The sequence below is a fragment of the Lepus europaeus genome, chromosome 5 (genome assembly GCF_033115175.1).
Source record: "Lepus europaeus isolate LE1 chromosome 5, mLepTim1.pri, whole genome shotgun sequence".
NCBI lineage: Eukaryota > Metazoa > Chordata > Mammalia > Lagomorpha > Leporidae > Lepus > Lepus europaeus.
Window position 1 is genome coordinate 18,693,783 of NC_084831.1, and position 23,532 is coordinate 18,717,314.

A 23,532-nucleotide genomic window follows, 5' to 3' on the forward strand; every position below is an offset into this window, starting at 1 on the left:
ATCTTCCTTCCACTGGTTCACTCCCCAAGTGGCTGCAACAGCTGGAGCTGAGCCAATCTGGAGCCTGGAGCCAGGAGCCAGGAGCTTCTTCCAGGTCTCGTATGTGGGTGCAGGGACCCAAGGACTTGGGCCATCTTCTACTGCTTTCCCAGGCCACGGCAGAGAGCTGGATTGGAAGTGCTACAGCCGGGACACGAACCAGTGACCATATGAGATGCCAGTGCTGCAGGCGGCGGTTTTTACCCACTACGTCAATGCACCAGCCCCCCAGGAACTTTTACAAGTGCCTTCATATCTGCTCTCTTCCCAGTCCCATCTGCTAAGTGGGAAAATTGCTGTCCCCGACCAGGGTGCCAGAATCAAATGCGTGGAGTTGCTCAGGATAGGAACAACTATTTTGCAATAAACACCAACTATTTCACACATGTATAGACGCCAAAGATAGATCTGGAAGGATTTTTATTTTCTTCCCCATGGATATTATCTCTGTATTTGGGAGATTTCTTTCTTTCTTTTTTTTTAAGAAAGCTTTTATTCAATAAATATAAATTCAAAAGTACAATTTTTGGATTATAGCAGTTCTTCCCTCCAAACCCACCCTTCCACCCACAAACCGTCCCACCTCCTACTCCCTCTCCCATCCCATTCTTCATTAAGATTCATTTTTAATTATCTTTATATATAGAAAATCAACTCTATACTAAGTAAAGATTTCAACAGTTTGTACCAACACAGATACACAAAGTATAAAGTACTGTTTAAAGACTGGTTTTACCGTTAATTCTCATATTAAGGACAGAGGTCCTATGTGGAGCAAGTGCACAGTGACTCCTGTAATTGATTTAACAATTGACACTCTTATTTATGACAGTGATCACCCGAGGCTCTTGTTATGAGCAGCCAAGGCTATGGAAACCTAGCTTCTGTTTTAAAACATGCTTCCCCTAAAGTTTTGTTTGTTTAGTTTTCTGCTTTTATTTTATTATTTAATTTATTTGAAAGGCAAAAGGACAGACAAGACAGAGATCCCCATTCACCAAATGCCCCTAACAGCCAGGGACAGCCAGGCCAAAGCCAGGAGCCAAGAGCCAGGAATTCAATCTGAGTGTCCCACGTGGGTGGCAGGGTCCCAACTACTTGAGTCATGACTCTCTCCTCTGCAGAGCACACTTTAGTAGGAAGCTGGAACTAGGAGCAAAGCCAGGACTGAACCACAGCACTCTGATATGGGATGAGGGTCGTCCCAAGACGTCTTAGCTGCTATGCCACTCACTCACCTGGAAGTTTTATTTTTTAATTAGCCTACAGCACTTACTTTGTTTTCTAATTTTTTCTCATGTATAACAGTAAATCAAGATCCTTTATTTAAAAGAAAATATCACCTGGCATTTTTATTTTTTAATAAATATAAAAATTAAGAAAATACAAGTATTCTCTTTAAAAACATAATTTTAATATTCTGACAAAATCAGTATGTGTACTAAAAGCAGAACTAAAACATAGTACTCAGTTTCATCAAGCCCTTTACCAATTCATACATTAAAAAGAAATGTGAAATTTAAAAAAAATGAAGATGCTTTAACAGATAATCCATTTTGATATTATTATTTCTTAGTGTCCTACTTCAATGATTCTTTTTGAAACCCTGGATGGTTTAATATTCTCATGTAATTAGTGTTTATTTAACTTGACTTTCACTCCCATTATTTTGTTCTTATTTATAATGATTTTTTTCAATTTTTAGCTTAAATTCAAAGGTTTATACTCACAAAACGAGACTAACTTATCTCTAATACATAAATATTTTCCTATCTTCAGTATAGATAAAGCCACAACTCAACAAGTAGAAATATTAATTTAACAAAATGGGAGCTGGCCCTGAACGTAGTAGGCTAAGCCTCCACCTATGGCACCAGCATCCCATTTGGGCACCAGTTCCCTACTCCTCTTCCGATCCAGCTCTCTGCTTAAGGCCTGGGAAAGCAGTAGAGGATGACCCAAGTGCTTTGGCCCCTGCATGCGTGGGAGACCTGGAAGAAGCTCCTAGCTCCTGGCTTTGGATTCGCTCAGTTCCAGCCACTGTGGCCATTTGGGCAATGACCAGAGGATAGAAGATGTATCCGTCTGTCTCTCCCTCAGCTGTCTGTAATTCTACCTCTCAAATAAATAAACAAAATCATTTTTAAAAATTAACAAAATGAAGTTTCCTCTTTTGGCTTTTGATGTTTGAGGTTTATCAAGGCTTTATACAGTAGAACACTAAATTTTGGAATTAACTGAGAATGATTCAAGATTTCAGTTAGTAAACATAATTTTAGACATAAACAAAGACAAAAAAAAGTAATGAGTTAACTGTAGAACAACATCTCTAGTCACAAATGAGTAGGTCTATTTAGTTTTATAGAAAGTATTTAACTGCATAAAACTTAAAGAGAAAAATGGCCGTATTTGAAAACGGCTATAAGGATCAGCACAGAACACAGGATTGTAATGAACAGAGTCACCAAACATACTAAAGAGGTATGAATGGTCAGTCCCACTGGAACCTGCAGAGTCACATTCTTAAATACTGATCTGTACTTCATACTGTTCCACTGGCAGATATCATTCTCCAAAGCACAAGGAGCTGCCACTTCTGATTGAGTCCAGCATTTCAAAATTGGAAACTCTCTGTTATTTTCCTCTCTTGTAATGAAGCCAATTCATATGGATCCACAAAAAGTCCTGTTGGGATTTCCTGTTTAATTAAGAGTCGGCAGGTCTGTAAGTCCTCAATGCTTTCTCCATGGATTTGGGAGATTTCTTTACTTTTGCTATTGGTGGTTAAAGTTTCAGCAGCCAGCACAGAGACACTAAACAACTTTAACAAAGACGGAGGGGAGGGAGGAGAGGGCGGGGCCTGCGCTGTGGTGCAGCAGGGAAAGCCACTGCCTGCGACTCCAGCTTCCCATGTGGGCACCAGTTCAAGTCCCAGCTGCTCCACTTCTGATCCAGCTCCCTGATAATGTGGGAGAGCAGCAGCAGATGGCCCAAGTGCCTGGGAGACCTGGATGAAGCTCCTAGTGCCTGGCCCAGCGCTGGCCACTGTGGCCATCTGGGGAGTGAACCAGTAAATGGAAGATCTCTCCCTCTCTCTCTATCTCTCTGTTAACCCTGACTTTCAAATAAAACAAATTGGAAGGAGAGAAGGAAGGAAGGAAAGGAAACGCCGCAGGGGCTTCGAGTTCCGACAGACCCTGGTGCTATGGTTTTCTGTTACACTAAACCGTATTAAATTGCTAACCAGCGGCCATTTTTGACTTAACACCAATGGCCGTTAGTGTGCTTCTCGCCCACAGCCCTGGGCCCTCGCTTGTGGGGCGGGCGTTGTTTACTTTCCTTGTCAGCTACATAAAGGCAGTCATTGCCCACCGCAGAGCTCGGCCAGTGCCTGGCTCACGGACAGCGCTCGGGGGGGGGGGGGGGTGCCCGGTGGTGACTCCCCTTCAGCAGGGGATGGGACCAGCGCGGCTCCTGCCCCACCTCCCGCACCAGCGCTGCTTGCCACAAGGCAGCTCCTAGGAGCCCCCCGGGGTCTTTGAAGCTCCTCTGATTGACACAAGCTGTTCAAGTCCACGCCTGCTGAAAACACCACGCGCCTGGGGGCTGGCCTATAGGACCAGGACATAGGAGGCCCCTGAGAACCCGGGGGAATCGGGGATCTGGGCAGTGGGTGCAGAGCGGGCATCCTTCTCCAGCAGGTTCAAGGGATGTTTCCATCTCCTCCTTGCATCCTTTTATGAATGGGAGTGGGCAGGGCGCTGTCTTCCCCAGAGGTGCCTTCTGGGATGGCTCAGAGTCCATGAGGAGCCAAGCAGGAAACAGGTATATGAAGATGCACTGTGTGTTTGGGAGTGGTGAGGCCTGCGGCTAATAGCAACTTCATACCCAACTTGAGAGACTCGGATTCAGCCTACGGGATCTTAGGTGAGTGCCTTGACCTCTCTGGACCTCAGTTTCCCTATCCATAACTTGTAGGAGTTGGACTTGATATTCTCGAAGGCCCTTAGAGTCTAGAATATTCCAAGGAGAGGGTCAGTGGGAGGATGGGTAGAAGAGAGGCATCAGATTAAGAGTAGAGGGGGACCATAGGATTAGAAAGTCGGAGGATCCAGGGTGTAGCTGCTGCCCCTGATCCCAGACAGGGGGCCAGGGCCTTCCTTGTCGAGGGCCCGCACTGTCCATCGGAGGAACTGGGCCTCAGCCAGCAAGATGAAATGAGGCGGCAGTGTCCAGGTGCTGGCAGAGCCCAGGCACCCCGACTGCTCTGCAAAGACCGTCTGGTTTCAGGCTCCCTGGCCCCTCGCCCCCTGCATCCACCCACTTCCTATCCCCCCGACGTCAGGGCCACAGCCCAGCTCAGGGACTCCTCATGGGCCCCAGTTCCCGCCTCCCAGAGCCTGCCCCGTCTGATAAGCCAGAGGAGAGAAAGGTGCTCAGGGTGATAAGGAGAGGATGCGCCCCTGGGCCCCCAAGGACTGGGCTGGGGACGTCTCCTGGTCTAGGTCTAAGGCAGGCTCTTGGGCAAAATTCAGGAAAGCCCCATGACTTGGAGTAAGAAAGTCTAACCTGCAGTCCAGCACCAGAGGAGGTGATAATTAGCATCACTAGAGGGAACCCTGCACCCACCAGCCCTGTTGCAATGCCTCCCAGCCTAAACCCACAGCAACCTATGCAGTAGGTACGATTTACAGACGGGGAAAGGCAGGCCCAGGTCACACAACTCTAAACGATGGCAGGAAGTTTTGAACCCTGACTACCGGGGTTCAGCCACTGTGCCATCCTGCCTCCCCACACAGCACCCACGGTGTAATGGTGATGCCCACGGGCCTCTGAGTCAGATGGTCAAGGGTCAGGGCCTGCTCTACCTCTGTGTCCCAGCCTCCTAAGCTGTAAAAATAGTAGGAAACAATGACACCTGCCCTGAGGAATGTGGGGAGCACCGAGCTCACTGGAGCATGCAAATCCCTTTGCCCAGCATCGGATGCAGAGTGAGGTCTGGAAATGTCACCCTGTGCCCGTCCTTGTTATCTGTGTGAATTTGGGCAAGACTGGGCTTTCTCCAGACCTGTCTGTCCACTTGCAAAGAGTTTGGATAATTGCAGTTTGATCTCCCGTGTTCATCCACACGGGCAGCTGCTCCCACCAGCCTGCAGCCCCCGCCAGCCTGCAGCCCCCGCCATGCTGCCACCCCCACCAGCCTGCAGCCCCACACCCTGCCGTGCCACCCCACAGTCTGCTCCCCTAGCCATTCTGGATTTGGAACCCCTCTGTTCTTGCCCCTCTGTCTGCCCTGCTGAGACTTCAGCACCGATGGCTCTGAAGCCAATCCCACTTCCATCCCCCAGGCTCTGGCCTGCACCCCTACACTGTCTCCTTGCTGCTGAGCAGGGGAGATGTCTGTGGCCCCAGGCTGGAGCCATGCATGGACTTTGCCTCTGTCTTATCCCACAGCCTCTACTTCCACACTCCCCTTCAGCTGCAGCTGCCTGGGAAGGGAAAGAGATTTCCCAAAGGGACGGCCCAAGGCTGAGATGTGGCAGGTGGCTTCTCACAGCCCTTCTCCCTGCCTCTGAGAGGTACAGGGAGAGCTGGTGGCACCCACAGTGCAAGGACTTAGGGTGGTGCCTCACTTTGGTAGCCCTAGGGCAGGCTCTGTGTGGCAGACTGTTCCAGTAATAGCCCCCAATTGAATCACGCCTTCCAGTAGAGTCACTGGCTTTGGCCAATGGAACATTAATAAACAAGCTACAATCAGAGGCTAGAAAAGCACCTTCATATTGGGCTTGTCCTCTCTCTGTGGGAGTCAGCTGCAGGAACCACAGTGCCTAGCGGCCAGCCAGCACCAACTGCAAACCCGAGAATGAGGCCCTCTGAACCCATCCCCCTCCAGTGAGATCCCCAAGGCAAATCCAACAGAAGAACCACCCAGTTGAGCCCAGCCCAATTGCTGAACCCAGAGTCACCATCACAAATGAGTTAAAGAGCTGCTATTTTAAGTCACTGAGTCTGGGCGTGGTTGTTATGCAGCAATAGGGAACTGATACACTGTGTCGCCTGAGCTCCTCCCAGGCATCTCAACTCCATGCCCACAAGGACCACGCCCTTGCTCACTGAGCCCACAACCTGCCTCTGCTCTGGGCCTCTCATCTCAGGGATTGGCACTGCCATTCTCCAGATCACACACCCGTAGCCATCCTCCTCGCCACCCTCCTTTTCACCAAGAATGGCTGCTGTTATCCCCTAAATATCTCTGGAACCTGAACTCCTTGCTTCTCTCCATTGCCCCTGCCCACTGGCCTCCATCTCAAGTCCTCCAGCCCAATTGTCAGTAGAGCAAGGAGCACAAACTACAAGAAGCGCCCAACACAACCCAAAAAAGTTTCTAGAATATTAGCACTTCTAGCTTAATTTTTATCTAAAAAATAAGAAACTAGGGTCCAGTGCAGTGGCGTAGAGGGTAAAGCCACCGCCTGCAGTGCCGGCATCCCATATAGGCGCCGGTTTGAGTCCCAGCTGCTCCACCTCCGATCCAGCTCTCTGCTATGGCCTGGGAAAGCAGCAGAAGATGGCCCAAGTCCTTAGGCCCCTGCACCCGTGTGGGAGACCTGGAAGAAGCTCCTGGCTCCTGGCTTCGGATCGGCGCAGCTCTGACCAAGGCAGCCAATTAGGGAGTGAACCAGTGGATTCTCTCTCTACCTCTCCTTCTCTGTGTAACTCTGACTTTCAAATAAATAAATAAATAAATATTTTTTAAAAAATAAGAACTTAAAGACTATTAATAACAAAAACTAATAATGTCGGTCTTTATGTGTGTTAACTCTTTCAGTCCTTCCAGCTCTTAGTGAGATAAATACTAGCGCCAAACGGCAGCAGTTGACCTGGAGGCGGGGAGAAGCTGAGCAGTTAGTCCACGTGCTCACGCTCACAGCTAACATGGCACGCCAGGAGCCTACATCAGTCCGGCTCAGCGGTTCGCAAGCTTTCTTGTGTGGTCTCCACCCTCAAGTGGCCTAATCGGGAGGCCTGGACTGGAGCCTGGGTTCTGCCTTTCTAGTAACTTCCAGGAAACCCTAAGGCTGCCGGAGTGGGGAACTGCTGACCTAGGCCATCTGTCTCTCGAGGTGCTGGGTGCAGCTGGAGACCCTGCGAGGTGTTCGATATTCACGTTAATCCAGAAGCCTCCCCACGCTGCTCCAAACACCAGGCAGCCTAGGCATTATGGAAACGTTTAAGGATGTACTAAGGCACAGAAGGTAGCACAACGACCCCCCGGGCTCGTCTCCAACCTTTGCCAAATGCCACACGGGACCAATCTTGTTTTTTCGTTCCTTTGTTTTTTGTTTAGTTTTTTTTTATCCTTTTCTCCCCCCTTTCATTTTCATGGCTTGAAGCAAACGCCAGACACCCCCCCCCCCCCGCCATTTCGGTAGGCTTCTCTAATAGACAGGGCCTTAGAAAATAGCCACTGTGCCTCTCCCACACCTAACCAAGTCCGCAGTCATTCCTGTTCGTCCAGATAGTCACGTTCTAGTCAAGTTTTGTGGCTGTCTCCAACATTTCTTTTTAGATGTGGCAAGGTTGAACAACTTATTGTAGCTTATGCACTGGATTAAATTAAGTAGACTGCCTGATTCATTTATCGAGGTTGAACTCAACTCCCACAAAACAGACTAACGGCTTAAGCAACTCCTGCAAAGCAAACCCAGAGTGGAGGCAAAACCGACCCTGGGGGCGGCCAAGTGCACAGAAAGTGAAGGGCACAGCCATGCGTCTCAGTGGGCAAGCTGCGTGTCAGTCACGTTCAAAGTTAAAAAACCATCAGTTCAGGGGCCGGCGCTGTGGCGCAGTGGGTTGAAGCCCTGGCCTGAGGTGCGAGCATCCCAAGTGGGCTCTGGTTCTAGTCCCAGCTGCTCCTCTTCCGATCCAGCTCTTTGCTGTGGTCTGGGAAAGTGGTGGAGGATGGCCCACGTCCTTGGGTCCCTGCGCCCATGTGGGAGACCCGGAGGAGGCTCCTGGCTCCTGGCTTTGGACTGGCGCAGCTCCAGCCATTGCGGCCATCTGGGATGGAAGCCCTTTCTCTCTGTCTCTACCTCTCTCTGTAACTCTGTCTTTCAAATAAATAAAATAAATCTTTTTTTTTTTTTTTTTTTAAAGCATCAGTCCGCGGGCTGGCACTGTGGCGCAGTGGGTTAAGGCGCCAGCTCCAGTGCCGGCATCCCATATGGGCGCTGGTTCGAGTCCTGGCTGCTCTCTGCTGTGACCTGGGAAAGCAGTGGAGGATGGCCCAAGTCCTCGGGTCCCTGTGGCCACGTGGGAGACCTGGTAGAAGCTCCTGTCTCCTGGCTTCGAATCAGCTCAGCTCTGGCCATTGCAGTCATCTGGGGAGTGGACCATTGTGGAATTTGGGGGATGGCCCAGCGGAAGACCTCTTCCTCTCTGGCTCTACCTCTTTCTCTGTAACTCTGTCTTTCATATAAATAAAATAAATCTTTCATAAAAAAAAAAAAAAGCATCAGTCCAGACACATCTGACAATGAGACGTCTGTATCGTCAGCAGCAACCACAGACCTCACCCCGAGACTGCCTGGCGCCATTAGTGATGGGAAAAAATCTCTGTCATTTTGATCTCCTCGGAGTTTTCTGATTTGTGTGTACGTATTATCATGTACAAAACACATCACTGCAGGGGCCGGCGTGGAGGCACACCAGGTTAAGCCAACACTTGTGACACCAGCATCCCATTTCAGAGTGCCAGTTTGAGTCCTGGCTCCTCTGCTTCCGATCCAGCTCCCTGCTAACACGCCTGGGAGAGCATCAGAAGATGGCCCAAGTGCTTGGGCTCCTGCACCCACGTGGGAGATCCGGATGCTCTTCCTGGCTCCTGGCTTTACCCTGGCCCAGCCCTGACCATTACATCCATTTTGGGAGTGAACCACTGGATGGAAGATCTCTCTGTCTGTCTGTCTGTCTTTCCCTCTCTCTGTCATTTTTCCTTTCAAATAAGTAACTAAATCATATGTACATGTATATGTATATGTATATGAGTGCAGCAGTCCTTGAGTGTAACCCAGAAACGTGCTGCGTGCACACTCAGTGCAGGTTGAAGTCCAGTGACTGATGCTAGGCTACAGCCCCCCACACTGGCCTCATGCCTTCTCTGCCCCTGCCCACATCACCAGCCCCAGAACAGCTTTCTTCATGACCCAAACCCAGTCCCTTAACTTCCTCTTAGGTCAGCAGAATGCAGGTCAAACTCAGCCCAATAGCCTGCTATCCACTGGCCACTTTCCAAAGCTTTATACTCCGGTAACCCTGCTGTGTAAACCCCGGCCCAGGCTCCTCCCAGTGTGCGCGCCCAATGGCTGCTGCTGGCTTTCACTCGTCTTTCCCACGGTTAACTCCTACGGAGCCTTCAGGTCCTGGCTGAGCAGTCACGGCCCTCCAGCGTCATCGCCTCCCCTGCCTGAGCTGTAGGCCTCCTCTGAGCTTCCAGCGCACTTCACACTGGTGAGCAGCGCAGCGTCGGGCTGGGTTGCGATGGCGGCTCCTCCGCCTGCTGCTTGTATGACCAGTGACTCAACTCTGCTTCGAGAAAGAGCCATGAGGCGTAACTGCTGAGCGCACAGAAGCCAGAGCCAGGAGCTCCAAATTCAAATCTGCCAGGCTACTGCCAGCTTAGGGACCTCAGGCAAATTGCTCAATGCCCACGTGCCCAGTTTCCTCATAAGGAAAACAGAGATCAAAAGAGTAGCTACCTCATAGAGTTGTTGTGAGGGTTCCACAGAACGCGTGTAGAACAGTAGCTAGTGCATAGTAATGGCCCACAAACATCAGCTGCAATGGTCATGCATCTGAACCCCACATTGGATGCAATACGTGGTTGAATGGAGAAATGCAGGAACGCAGGCACTGAACTATATTGGACTGGGATCAAAAGAATTAAAGGAAATTGAAATGGATTAAAAATGTGCCCACACCAGGAAAGCAGCAGCAGATGACCCAGGCACTAGACCCCTGCCACCCCTGTGGGAGACTCGGATGGAACTCCTGACTCCGGGCTTTGGTCTGGCCTGGGGCCTGATCATTGCAGCCATTTGGGGAGCAAGCCAGGGCTGGAAGACCTTGATCTCTCTCTCTCTCTCTCTCTCTCTCTCTCTCTCTTTCTCTTTCTCTCTGCCTTTCAAGTAAATTCGTCTTTTAAACGCTTGTGCCCAGGTCTTGGTGCTGAGGGCAGGGGCTCCCTAAGTCCTTCATGGCCCTCAGGGGCCTTCCCTTGGCTTCCAGGTGACCGGGCCATTAGCATCACTTAGGAACGAGCGAGCACTCAGCTATGCCCAACCTGGTTTCAGCCTTTTCCCACGGACGTCGCGCAGTCTGCCCGTGACCACAGATGACGCAGCAGTGCACCGAGACGCCCGAGTCTTTGTGGAAGTCCAGTCTCACACTGTGGACATGTGTCTGGGTTACAGTTGTCCTCATCACAGTCTGGGGATATTTTTAGCTGCACATAACATCACCAGCAGCATTCTACAGCCCCCCCCCCTCCCCCCATATGCTGGCTTTGCAGGCCCGATGCAGACTCCCAGCCTCCGAGAAGGAGGCGGAGCCGGGTAACAGGCTACAGGTAGAGAAATGAGTAAGAGAGACCAAGAATGGCGACAAAAACCCCCACAACAACCCGCAGTTCCTTGCTGCTAAGGAGAGTGAAGTTGGGGGGAGCACACAGAAGCACAGAATTACAAAGAACCATTGGCACAGGGAATTCGGGGACCGGGAAAATGCCGCCCCTCCCTCTGCACTGACAGATGAAGGCAGGCTTCACGGCAGAGGTGGTGCCCAGGCTGCTCCTCAGGAGAGCATGCGTCGTTGGCTGGGTGAATCCCTTTCCTTGGGGATTTTTGTGGGAAGGAACACCCATGCCCCTGGGGAACCACAGACCTCCCTGGCCCCCAGCCCCTGCTATCTGCCTGCGTGCCCACTTCCCCAGGGGCCCCTCACCTTGGTAGGTCCCCAGGAGCTTCGTCTGATCCTTTGAGGAAGTGTCATAGGAAGTGAAAAAGAAGAAGATGAGGATGAGGGCGCCCTGCAGCGTTAAGGCCCAGGGGGGCAGGCAGCCCCGGACAGAGCGCGGGTACTTCGAGCCCATGGTGCATCTGTCCGCGCTGGGCTCCACCAGCAGCAGGCATCCCCTCTCCCCACGCCCACTCGCGGGAGCGATAGGGGAGACACCCGCCAAGGGCCTTATCTCAGGCCGCAAGGCTGGCTCTGCAGGCCTGTCCATCGAGTTAACACCAGCGTGCAGGGCCCGTGACCGCGGCAGGAGGGGGTGCATTTTTCCCACATTCATTCATCCAACAAACATTTTCCATATGGGTTCCAGCCAAGCTCACGGTGAAAGGGGGCACCTCCCCTCGAACCCAAACATGATAATGCTGCATCACTCGGTCCTTCAGCTCATCCTCACCATGTCCGTGTAGGAAAGACAGCGAATGGGTCAGCACTCCTGCTTTGCAAGTGGGGAAACTGAGGCTCACCGGGGTCTGTGGACTGACCACATGACAGAGCACCCGCGAGCTGCCGACAAGAATGAATTGATCGAGAAAGAACAGACGGATGAATGAATGAATGAATGCCAGCTAGGTACTCAGAGAAGCCCCAGGGAGTCTGCAGCCCAGACCCAGGAAGAGCTGCCCTCCAGGCTACAAGGAAGCAATGACTTATATTTGAGTCCGTATTTAAATCTCCTTGTTTCTAAGCATTTTTTAAAGGTAGGTGGGGGAAGAAAAAAATGGCTTGTGTTCATTCAGTTCTGGAAAAATCCAGACAGGTCCTGGCCCAGTCTCGGGCTGAAGACAGCCCCACCTCGGGCCGCCTCCAGCCACCTCCTTGCAGAGCATCCAGGACGCTGCCTGGGGCACGAGTGTCACTGACCTTTGCCGAAGGCCCCATCTCTGCTTCCCCATCCCACAGTGGTGGACAGCCCCCAGCACAGGACTTGGGAGCCTGGCATGGAGTTTTGTTTTTGTTTTTTTAAAGATTTATTTATTTATTTGAAAGGCAGAGTTACAGAGAGAGAGAGAGAGAGAGAGAGAGAGAGAGAGAGAAAGAGTCTTCCATCTACAGGTTCACTTCCCAGATGGTCCTTGCAAAGGCCAGTACAGGGCCAGACCGAAGCCAGGAGCTTCTTCCGTGTCTCCCACGTGGGTGCAGGGGCCCAAGCACTCGGGTCATCCTCTACTGCTTTCCCAGGCGCATTAGCAGGCAGCTGGATTGGAAATGGAGCAGCTGGGACTCGAACCGGTGCCTATAGGGGGTGTTGGTATCACAGGCAGCGGCTTCACCCATTGTGTCATAATGCCACACTCCCCCTCCCCCGCCATTTGTCACTTGAATGTTTGTTTATTGTCTGTCTTCTCTGCAGGGTCTGAGGGAGCTTTTGCGTGCTGTGGTGCTCAGCCCGTAGTAGGTGCTCAATAAATACCTGTTGGATGAGTAACAGCCACCATTTCGGCAACGCCCAGCACCAGACCAAGCATCCTACACACATTACTTCATGCAATCTTCCCCCGAGCCTGTGGCCACAGGCTTCATTGCCACTGTTTTACAATGAGGAATCTGCTGCTCAGAGAGGTCATGCACGTTCCCAAGGTCACACAGCTAATAAACGGCAGGGTGGGACCCAACCCAGACACCCACCTGTCAGTACAGCTTGTGCTGTTAACTGATTTGCCACCCTGCCTCCCAGGGTACTAATCAACCCTCAGTCAGTTTCCTTGTGGGTCGAACAAGATGACCTGTCCTGCTTTCCTCCCAGGGTCACCGCAAACACAGATCCCATCTGGCAACTGAACTGGTGCTACAGAAATGTAGGCAGGCAGGGGCTTCTGCGACCCTGGCTCGCAGCGTGAGGGCCCAAGCTTTCCCCAGGTGTGGCGAACCGAGCCAGGAAGCCCGCAGCTTGCGCAGGGCAATTCCTGCCAGGAAACTTGCGCGCTGAGCTGGATTTCACCGGGCCTTTTCCGAAAGACCAGGGCTCAGTGGAAACGCCCGCCACGACCTCCCGCCCTGAGCCAATCACGTCGCAGGCAGGGAGCAGTGCGGCGGGCAGGTCCTCCCTCCGCTCCCTGAGGCTCGTCCCCACCAAGGCGTGATCTTTCTCTGCTTGGGGCACACCTGGCTAAAGCGTGGCTAAGCCAAGCCTTCATTCACTGAACACTCATGAGCCTGGGAGTCGGCCACCTGCACTCGACTCCTGGCTGTGCAATTAATTAGCTGGCGGGACCTCAGGGAAGGCAGTCAGAGTCTCTGGGCCTAACTTCTCATCTGTACAGTGTTACTCTCCCAGGGCTGTGACGCTAACACGAGGATGTGCACTGAGCACAGTCCATGAAAGTTAGCATGTAATAATTACCACACAGGCCTGGCACGCTGACTGCAGGAAACTGAAAATTCCAAGCTGCACACAGCTTCTGTCAAGTGCCCGCAATGCGCCAACCCGAAAACCAGTGCTGTGTTTTGTGCGTGCATCCTTTCAGGGGTTTCCTGTGCATCTGGCTTAGGCCTCGCTCGTTTCCGCGCAAACACGGGCTGGTACAGCACAGGCCAGGACAGCTCTTCTACAACATTATATACGGCACAGTGGTTAGGAGTCCGGACTCTGGCAGCAGCCTGCTGGGGTTTGAGTCAGAGGTCTCTGTCACTCGGTGTCCTTGGGGGAACCCCCTGCCCACCCTGAGTCACCATCACCTGTGGCGATGATTCTAGCCCTGTGTCTCCAATGATAAGCAGGTCATGTTGGCTCCCATTTCACAGATCAGAAAACTGAGGCTCAGAGAAAACAAGGCCAATGACTGGGCCTCTCTCATCTGGAAGACGGTGTCGTCCTAATCTCAAGCTCGTAGGATGTTGTGAGCTTTAAAACAAAATGCAGGGGACTTGGAGCAGGGACTGTGATCCGGGGTGCTCGTGGGCTTCCACAGCCAGGGTGTGCGACAGCTTCCTTAACCAGCCCTCTCTGTAGGGTAATGGTAGGGCTGTTTCCAAACCCTCCAGATTGTAGGCCAGGAACAAAGCCCTCCTGGCTTGAGGGAACTGAAGCTGCTGACCGAGGTGGGACCCACATTTCCTTATTTGGAGAACAGGATGTGGTGATCTCCCTCCAGGCTGTTCTGAGCTGAGCTGAAGCCCAAGTGTCAATCCCAACCCCTGGCTCATCAGAAAGTCCCAGGAGGGGGGACAAGCCTCAGTTCCTGTCTGGGCCCTGGCCTTCTGAAGGAGAGCAAGTTGTTTCCCTTCCTCGTCTAACTCATCTGTAGAATGGCCAGTGCAGGTCTCCGCCGCTTCCTGATTGGAGTGGCAGGATGGGGGGCAGGGGGCTCTCCTCTTCCCCCCTTAGAATCCCCGAGGGCCACGGCAGGGCTGAGCAGGGAGAGGCTGGTACTTGGCTGCAGCCCAAAGGGCTTGGCCAGGCTGCGTAGGGAAAAGGCAGCTGGGACTGTGGGAGGGGAATAGAGGAGCAAAGAGAAGGGCAATTGCACTCTGGCCTGTTCTTGGGCTCCTGGCAAGAAGGCCATGCCCAGACAAGCGCCCGATCAACACCCTAACATCCACAGCACGCGCTTGAGCCTCCAGGCTTGAACTTGCTCAGCTCATGCCTGGACTCAGTTGCTATACTCTGCTGATTGTGTGGCTTTGTTTTCTCTGAACCTCAGTTTTCTCATCTATAAAGTGGAGCCAATGTGACCTGTTTGAGTGGGAACACAGGGCTAGAATCATCTCCAGAGGTGATCTAGACCCAGGGGAGGCAGGTGATCCCACCAGGAACCCCGTGGGTTGGTGTCAGGATCGTACGGCTCCTTCTCTGGGCCTCACTCTGAGACTGCGCTTCCTCTGCTCCCAGCACCCAGCCCTCCAACCGCTCCAGGCCATTCCACGCCTCAGCCTTGTCAAGCACTTATCTGATGACAGGCTAGACCCGGAGCTCCAGCAGTCTGGCACAGGTCCCCAGCGCCTTGCTCACCTGTGCTCTGGATCACTCACCTCTCCATTCCACAGGGTGCCAGGGCCCTGACCTAGACAGCAGGGGCACGGCAGGGAGTGGGGGACACCACGGGGGGGGCGGGGGTCTCAGCCACTCTGGAGTTATGGGCATGAGGGATGCGCAGGACTGGGGGCCCCACAGGGTCTGGAGCCAGAACCTTACCACGTACCAGTCCTCCCTAGTGCATTCAGGCCTCCGGATAACTCAGGCCCCTCCTGCGTCTTCCTCCAGGAGCCAGCGTGTCTCGGCAGCGGCCGTGCCTTCCTGCGGATCCAAGCAGCGCATTCCGCCCGTATCCTTTCTCAGGGATGGGCTGGCCTTGGTGCAGCTCCAAGCTTGCAGAGTTTGCTATTCTTGACTACCCAACATCACCCTACCAACGTAGCAGAGTAGAAGCGAGGGCCAAGAAACAGGCCCAGCGTGAGCAGCAGTTACTTACTGTTAGCTACTGTACACCTGGCTCAGAAAGCGCATTACCTTCCAAGCTCTCAAATCAATCCGGGGCGGGGCGGGGCGGGGCGGGGGGGGGGGGCTCTTGGAGACTCAGGAACTTGCCCGATCTAGTTCAGTGGCCAGGCTGGAATTTCAACCCCGGTCTCAAAAAGCAGGACTCTTGCCATCTTTCTACAACTGCATCTCCACAGGCTATGGATCCGGTTCCCAAGGACCTTTTCACGCAGGCGGATGGCTGCACCTCGCCCAGGACACCCCATGCTAGACACAGCACCCACAGAGACGCTCTGTGTGCGGGCAAAGGCAGGAAGGAGGGAGACACAGCTGCAGGGGACTTAAGGACAGTGAGCAGGCCTGGGGCACTGGAAAAGGAGGGCAGGGCCGCGCCCGACCGGCTCTGGACTCCGCACTAAAGAGAATGGGCTTTCCCTTCCAGGCACTGGGCCACCTTCGAAGGTTTGTAAGGAGCAGAAAGGAACAGCAGAGATTCGTGTCCCCCCCTCCCCCCCGGGGTGGGTGCTGATAAGGGGGTGGCCATAGGGGAGAGAGGTCCACCGCGCCCCGAGACAAAACCAGGTGGCATCTACTCCCCAGGAAGTTTGAACAATGTCCTGGAAAATGAACTGCTCCCCCCTGCTGCTGGAAAGCTGGTCAAGCCACGTGCTGGGATGCCCTGCAGTGACGGGCGGGGGCAAAAGCGGGGAAAGACGCTGTGTCCGCCGAGGAACGGGAGGCGGGACTTCACAGCCATTCGGCCCCTGCTCCCTGTGGTACAGTAATGTCATCCGCGGGGGAAGTGCGAGGAAGGAGAACGCAGCGGAACGCCAGCAGCAGTCGTGCGGAGGCTGCGAGGCTCTCCGGCTCCCAGGCGGCATGTCCCCGGCTCCCTCAGGGATGCTGCCGGCCCTTTCTGACGGCGGCTCTGCCGTCCGTGCATGGCAGGGGCGTCCACGGGGAGAGACGCCAGTCGCCCAGCGCAGCGCTACTACGGGTGCCGCGGCCTCGCAGGAGCCCAGCCAAGGCTCGGGTCCCCGCCCCGGGGCGGGCACGCCCCCAGTGACGAGGCGCGGCGGCCGCGGCGGCGGCGCCCTCACAGCTCCCGCGGACCCAACGCGGCCTGCGGACGTGGAAGCCCCGGCCGCGCCGCCCCGCACAGCCCGGCGGCCTCGCGCGACGTCGCGCGCCCCACGGCCACGCCCCCCGTGACGCAGCGCCCGGGGGCGGGAACCGCGGCGGCCCCGCCCCGCGCCGCCTGCGATTGGCCGCCGCGCTGTCACCACGTCGCGGGAAGCTGGCAGGGTGTGTGTCCGTGTGTGTGGGGTTTGCTTTGTCATTCGTACCCCCGCCGCGCGCTGACGCGGCCGAGCTGGCCGGGCGCTCCGGCGGCCGCAGAGAGGGCCCCGGCGCCGCTCCCGGGACGCCCCCTTACATAATGACGCAACGGGCTGAAGCACATGTCAGCGCAGAGACCGCGCACGCCGCACGCCCGGGCTTCAGGGTCCAGGGCCGGGCGGGATCCCACTGTGCCCCTCGGCGCGGCCTGCTCTGGAATGGATTCTAACACAGTGACACACGCAACCGCAAAACCCTGAAGCGTATCTTCGCAACAACGCATCATATAGGATGTTATATTTATAGGGCCTATTTATAAGCCTCTATTTAACTCTTTTCTGATAGGCCCTTCCGCGGGTCCAGACACCATAATGATTGGCGCATTCTTCCGTCCTTCAAGGAGGCGGGTTCTAGAGTCCGTTTTGCTCCAGTGGGCCCTCGGATTGGCCGTCGGCAGCCCACCGGCGTCTTCGATTGGTCCCGCGGGCCGTCCGTCGGGGCCGAGGAGGCGGGGCAGAAGGCTGGCTGGTGCTGGGCGGGCGGGCCCCGGAATTGTCATTTCTTTGTTTCCGAAGGCGGAGGAGGCTCCGAGCCCCCCCTCCTCGTGCCACCCCCTCCCCCCGGGTGCTGGCTCCATGTCTGTGTGACCGGCCCCAGGGGTAGAGTCCAGGCCCGACGCGGGGCGGGCCGGCGGCGGCGGCGGCGGCTGAGGCGAGAGGCGGCGGCGGCGGCGGCGCGGGCGGCGCGGGCACCGGCCCCCCAGCGGGAGGATGAAGCGGCGGAACGCCGACTGCAGTAAGCTCCGCCGCCCCCTAAAGCGGAACCGGATCACCGAGGGCATCTACGGCAGGTGAGCGGCGGCGCCCCGCGTCCCCCGCCGGCTCCGGAGGGGCCCCGGCCCCGTTATGTAACCCCGACTAGGCCGCACGCCCGCGCCGGGGGCTCTGCTGGCGAGCGCTGCCCCGGGAGCGGCCAGCCGGCCCGCCGGGGGTCCGCCCCGGGGGCGCGGGGCGCGGGGCGGGCGCGGGCCGAGGGGCCGCCGCACCGCCGTTGGAGCGCCCGGGCCCGCGGGGGGAGGGGCGGCGACCCCCGGCCCGCGCCGTCGGGCCCGGGGGGCCTCCCCGCGCTGGGCTGAGCCCGGACGCGCGTGGACCCCAGGCACGGGGGGAGGGGTGCGGAGCTGGCAAAGTTGGGCAGCCCTGGCCCCTCGGCGCCCCTTCGTTCGCCTCTGCCTGTCCTGTGGGACCTCAAACTTGGCACCCGGGGCTGACGCCCCGAAATCCTGCCCTGAGGCCCCGCTGCAGGCCGGGGCGGGGGACTGGCTCCTGGCATTCCGAGCAGATAGTCCCCTCGGACGGTTTCCGAGCGCTTTTCTCCAAAGTCTTTTTTTTTCCCCCCTCTCTTCTCCAAAAGAAAGCAGTGTCCCTTTAAATAGCCGTTGCACTCGGTCCTCCGAGGAGGACAGCAGGTTCGCGGGGCAGCGCAGGGACGTCGGTGGCTTCCCCAAGCCGGCTCGGTGCGCGGCTGCTAATTCCCGGTCTGCTCACCGTGCGCGCTCTGAACGGGACGTGCCTGGCCGAGGAGGCCAGGTGACAGGTGTGCAAAGGGGCCTTCTCCGCGTGGGGACACGCGCCTCGCTGAGTCCTGGGGGTGGTCCACAGCCTGGCTCTCCGCGCCGCGGGGGCTCGGAGAAGTGTGTGCGGACGCCGGGGACCCCGGCTCCCCGGAACAGGACGGCCCGGCCCGGGCGTGCTGCTTGTTTACACGCGTGGGGTGTTTGCGTTTTTCCGTTTCTAACTTCAGGGAAAAGCGTTAAGAGAAAGGTCTTGGCTGTGCGCTCTGTTAGGGGCTGCAGCTCACGGGAGCCATTCATTCCCTCGGCCCATGCACACGCCGTGTGTCAGGCCTGAGGACAACACTCCAGGATCTACGTGAGTTACCACGCCGATGTTAACGCAGACCGCAACAGCAAAAGTAGTTTTTCCTGCAGACCTAATGGGTGGAAAGACGGTCTCTTCAAGTTACACTATATATATATAGATAGATAGATCTCCTTGGATAAAGGAAAGGGTTCCCCCACCCCCCTCGAAAAAGATTTGAGCAATCGAACCGTTAATAGTGACACAGGGACAGAAAAGTGTGCGGCGGAGTTGGTAGACCTAGGACAGCTGCCTGTGCCCGGCCGCCATTCACGGGAACCCGAGATGATGTGCAAGTCCCGTGTTGTCCGTGTTTTCTGCTGCATTTCAACTTCTCTCTGTATTTGAACAAATAGACTCAGTTTGCTACCTGTAGCCTAGAAGCCACGTGCTCGAGCGGCGTGAAGACGTGAACTCCCTGTCTAATCGAGGGCTGTTATCTCCTGGTGGCTTTTGGAATTTGAGTCTTGCTACCCTAAGTTCACTATGCAAGTTGTTGAGTTCCATCTATAAAATTTTCAAAAACCTACAGTATTTCTGCCCTCAGCTCTATTTGCCCTCCTAAGCTTGGCCTTCTTTAAGTGAAATCTTGAAGAAAAGACCAAAAAATATTTTACCTGTGTTTTCTGGTTGGAGCATTATGTATCACATGAACGTGTCAATTTACTTTTCTGCTTCTTAGTTCATACTATGCAGTATTGGACTGAAGAACAAGATCATGTATGTTTTTCCAATTCTGTTTTTAAGGAGACATTTAGAAAATTTCCAGCTATTTCTTAGGCAAACAGAATGAGTAGGCTAGTTATAAATTACGATATTTGAAGATTCGCGGATATCAAATTTCTGTTGATCATCACATTTAAGTCTGTACTAAGTTGTTTTTCACACCATCTAGGGCCTATTTTCTTCCTCAACATCTGGCCAATTTTAGTCTCATTAAACAGAGAGCTTTGTTGTTTTTCTGGTTCTGTGTTGAGTTTTGATAAGCACTGTCTACTGTTTCGTAGCATAATCCTAGTGGACTTACTGTTTTCCGATTCTCAGTCTGTACAACTTTGTGAGCGCTGGCGTGGGAAGGAGGCAGCTGTGGAGCGGACAGCCCTGGACTGCAGGCTTCCGGAGGCCCGGGGTCAGACTCAGGATCCCAGCTCTGCCACTTGGGACGGGCAGGGCAGCCACAGCTTCGAGCCCCCGTTCTCACGCCAGTTAAATGAGTTTTGAGGACTAAAGAAGATATGTACAGGTTGTGAAACTATGAAGTGTAGCTTGGTAAATATTACTTGCTAGGTTGTTGCTGTCACAGTTCTAACACTTGTGGTTTATTCTTTAAGGAGGCAGGAAAGACTGTAAGAATCGGGGCAGCCATAGACTAAGAGATGAGCCATCGCAACAGGGGTCAGTTGTTGCTTGCTGTTGCCTAAAAAAGTCCTGTTGCTGCATGGGCTCCAATCCAGCAACGGTTACTGAGGTGACTGTCAAATGATGTCATTCATTGTCAGTGTCACGGCTGTGTTGTTGGAATTCTCTTCCAGGGACAAGATACAAGGCAAATTAATTTTAGACATTTTATGTATATTTTAAAGATTATTTATTCTGAAAGAGTTACAGAGAGAGAGAGAGGGAAAGACAGAGAGAGAGAAAGAGAAATAATCCGTCTGCTGATTCACTTCCCAGATGGCCACGGAGGCCAGCAGTGGTCCAGGTTGAAGCTGGGAGTTTCATCTGGGCCTCCCCCATGGGTGGCAGGGGCCCAAACACTTGGACCATCTTTTGCTGCTTTTTCCAGGCCATCAGCAGGAAGCTGGGTTGGAAGTGGAGCAGCTGGGACGTGGACCAGTGCTTTACCCGCTACGCCATAATACCAGCCCCATTAGACATTATGCTAGTGTTCTTTTTTTTTTTTTTTAAGATTTATTTATTTGAAAGGCAGAGTTACACACACACACACACAGAGAGAGGGGGGTCTTCCATTTGCTGGTCCATTCCCCAATTGGCCTCAATGGCTGGAGCTGCACTGATCCGAAGCTAGGAGCCAGGAGCCTCTTCCAGGTCTCCCACGTGGGTGTAAGGGCCCAAGGACATGGGCCATCTTACACTGCTTTCCCAGGCCATAGCAGAGAGCTGGATTGGAAGTGGAGCAGCCAGGTCTTGAACCAGTGCCCGTATGGGATGCCAGCACTTCAAGCCAGGGTGTTAACCTTGCGCCACAGCGCCAGCCCCTCATTATGTTAGTGTTATCTGCATGTAGATATATGCCCATGGTTCAAAAATTGAAACTTGAAACCTGCTGTGGAAATATTATTCCAGTCAATTTAATAAGAGAAAGGAAGCAGGAATGGGGATTTTTAGTATTATTGAAGGTTAAAATTCAGTGTCAATTTTTTTTAAGATTTATTTATTTGAAAGGCAGAGTTACAGAGAGGCAGAGACACCGAGAGAGAGAGAGAGGTCTTCTATCCGCTGGTTCACTCCCCAAATGGCCGCAACAGCTGGAGCTGGAGCGATTTGGAGCTAGGAGCCAGGAGCTTCTTCCAGATCTTCCTTGTGGGTACAGGGGCCCAAGGATTCAGGCCATCTTCTACTGCTTTCTCAGGCCATAGCAGAGAGCTGGATCTGGAAGTGGAGCAGCCGGGACTCGAACCAGCGCCCATATGGAATGCTGGCACTACAGGCAGCGGCTCTACCTGCTATGTCACAGTGCCAGCCCCAATTCAGTGTAGTTTTTTAAAAATCAGAGCCTATCACAGGGTAAGCAGTGAGTGTTGAGTGAGTAAATTAGTCAGTGAACATAAACTAGCCCATTCAGTTCATTGGGGGCCTGCAGTGTTCAGTGTACGGTGGAGGCCACAGGATAGGACATGCTCCTTGTCTTCAAAGCGTTAGTAGTCCAGGAGGCCAGAGGACCACCCTCTTAAATTCATACAGTGCTTTAGGGCTGCGACAGAACTCACAGTTCTGTTCAAATAAAAGTACTGCTGTTGGACCAAACTGTAGCTGACTGTATTTAGTGCTTCCCCTGACACATTAACAGCTACGTGTTGCCTCATGTTATTTTATGATGCAGTTGCCATGAGCTGATGTGAAATAGACATGAAGGAACCTTGACAAACATGGAAACACGTTATTGATAAGAGAAAGAAAAATAAGAATTCTCCCCAACTTTTCTATTTTCTGAGGTCCTTGGGTTTTCTGGCATGTGGCCCACACACAGAGAGCAGCCACTCCCAGTAGCTCATTGCGGACATAATTCTCCAGGTGAGGTGGGGCTGGGTGCTGGGTGTTTCTCAAGGAGATTGTGGGGGTCACCCCACCTCTCGGGCTCCTGTGCTCCCACCTTTTTCTCCCTGGCAGTTAAGGTGCCTCTCATGTGTTGAATGTCTATTCTAAATCTCACAGTTACAATTGTTACTTACACAAGTAGGCATGGTGAGAATGTTAGTAAGGTGCGTCTTTGCGCTTTGGGACAGTTTTCTCTGTTAGTGTGGTTGGAGCTGTGAATTGATGACTACTCCCCATCTTCCCGTGCTGGTCTGTGAAGTGCTGCTGCTGAAGCTGTGTGTACTGTGCCCAACGGTCCTGCTCCTACAGCTTAATGCCTTTGAAACGAGGCCCAAGCACGCAGACCGCCCTGGTGTTTGCAGACCTTTTCCCGTCTTTATTCCAGAGAAGAGTTCGCTGCTCTTTGGGCATCTCAAAAGTGACTTTGTAAATCATCAGATTTTATGTCTTTTTTAGCTTCTTCGTTTCCTTTTTCAGACCCTTGTTTAAATAGTGTGGTCCCCAGAGAGTTCACTGCCGGGTTTTCCTGCCTCCCTTGTGGTGTCTAGGCCCAGTTTTCGACTCCTCTGGGCTCTGCTCATTGAAGTCGCTGGAGGCTGGCTGCCTGGAGGGACAGGTGCTCCACAGCTGAGCCAGGCACTGGTGTCGCCGCCTCCCAGCCAAGAAGCCTGTCGCTGAGCTCGGCGGGCTTCAACAGCCGGATGCTGCACCTGACATCAAGTGACAGGTCTGGATGTTTTAGAGGAGAGCTGGGGAAGGGAGTGAGTGTAATGGAGAAACTGAGATGTACTAATGTGTGTGGTGCAGTGTGTTAGCTAATCTCCTATGTTTGTGGCGTGCATGAAATACCTTTTAAAATGTCACACTGGAATGTTTAGGCTGTTTTTGTTGGTAGTGTGTTCCCTTAAGAAAAGTACGTTCCTTCCACGTTGGTTGTGGTTCTTGTCTGAGCAGCCTGAGCGCTGTAGTTGCACTGGGTGTTCCCAAAACCCCCTTCCATCGAGGCCTGGCTGAGGAGGGAGAGGACAGATGGGACCTACTCCAGATGACTTGTTCAAGCACTTCCTGTTTGTCAGAGGCATTCCCTTTTTCTTCACGTTGATTCTTCATGGCCTTGCTTTCACGAGCCTCACCAGAGCTGGCAGGCCTAGTACTTTCTTTACCTTTCTCACTAGTTGTGTACCTGTGTAGCGTGGACGCAGCCCTAGTTCTGGAAGCACTTGGGTTTCTAGAGCCTCTTTATTTGGTGATTTCTCCCAGATCTCCCTGGGTTTCGTGTATATTTCATTTTGTCATTTGCTAGGCCAACAACTTATGGAGTCTGGAGGGTCAAATAGAAATTTCATGTAGTTACCTCAAATAAAGTAATTGAGTTGTTCTTCATAATGTTTAGTGTGCTGTTCACATATGCTGATTACTTTATTCTCTAGGTTTACTAGACTTGGATGTAATTATTTTACCTAGATC

The 23,532-nt window shown here is 53.5% G+C and overlaps 2 protein-coding genes and 1 pseudogene across 4 annotated transcripts in view; 1 reads left to right on the plus strand and 2 right to left on the minus strand.

Annotated features, from left to right (window-relative positions):
* Positions 1–11,188, minus strand: part of RHCE (Rh blood group CcEe antigens) — a 36,929-nt gene extending 25,741 nt beyond the window's left edge. For all 3 annotated transcript variants that reach the window (XM_062193176.1, XM_062193175.1, XM_062193174.1), the window contains exon 1: positions 11,041–11,188. In XM_062193176.1, coding sequence (XP_062049160.1) covers positions 11,041–11,188 — 148 coding nt within the window. The remainder of the gene's footprint in view (positions 1–11,040) is intronic.
* On the minus strand, positions 2,378–6,977 carry LOC133760477 (phosphatidylinositol-glycan biosynthesis class X protein-like; annotated as a pseudogene).
* A 6,392-nt stretch (positions 11,189–17,580) lies between the features above and the next one.
* MACO1 (macoilin 1) overlaps positions 17,581–23,532 on the plus strand; it is a 74,022-nt gene continuing 68,070 nt past the window's right edge. The window contains exon 1 of the mRNA XM_062190658.1: positions 17,581–17,717. Within this exon, the coding sequence (XP_062046642.1) occupies positions 17,638–17,717 (80 nt within the window). The 5' untranslated portion in view covers positions 17,581–17,637. The remainder of the gene's footprint in view (positions 17,718–23,532) is intronic.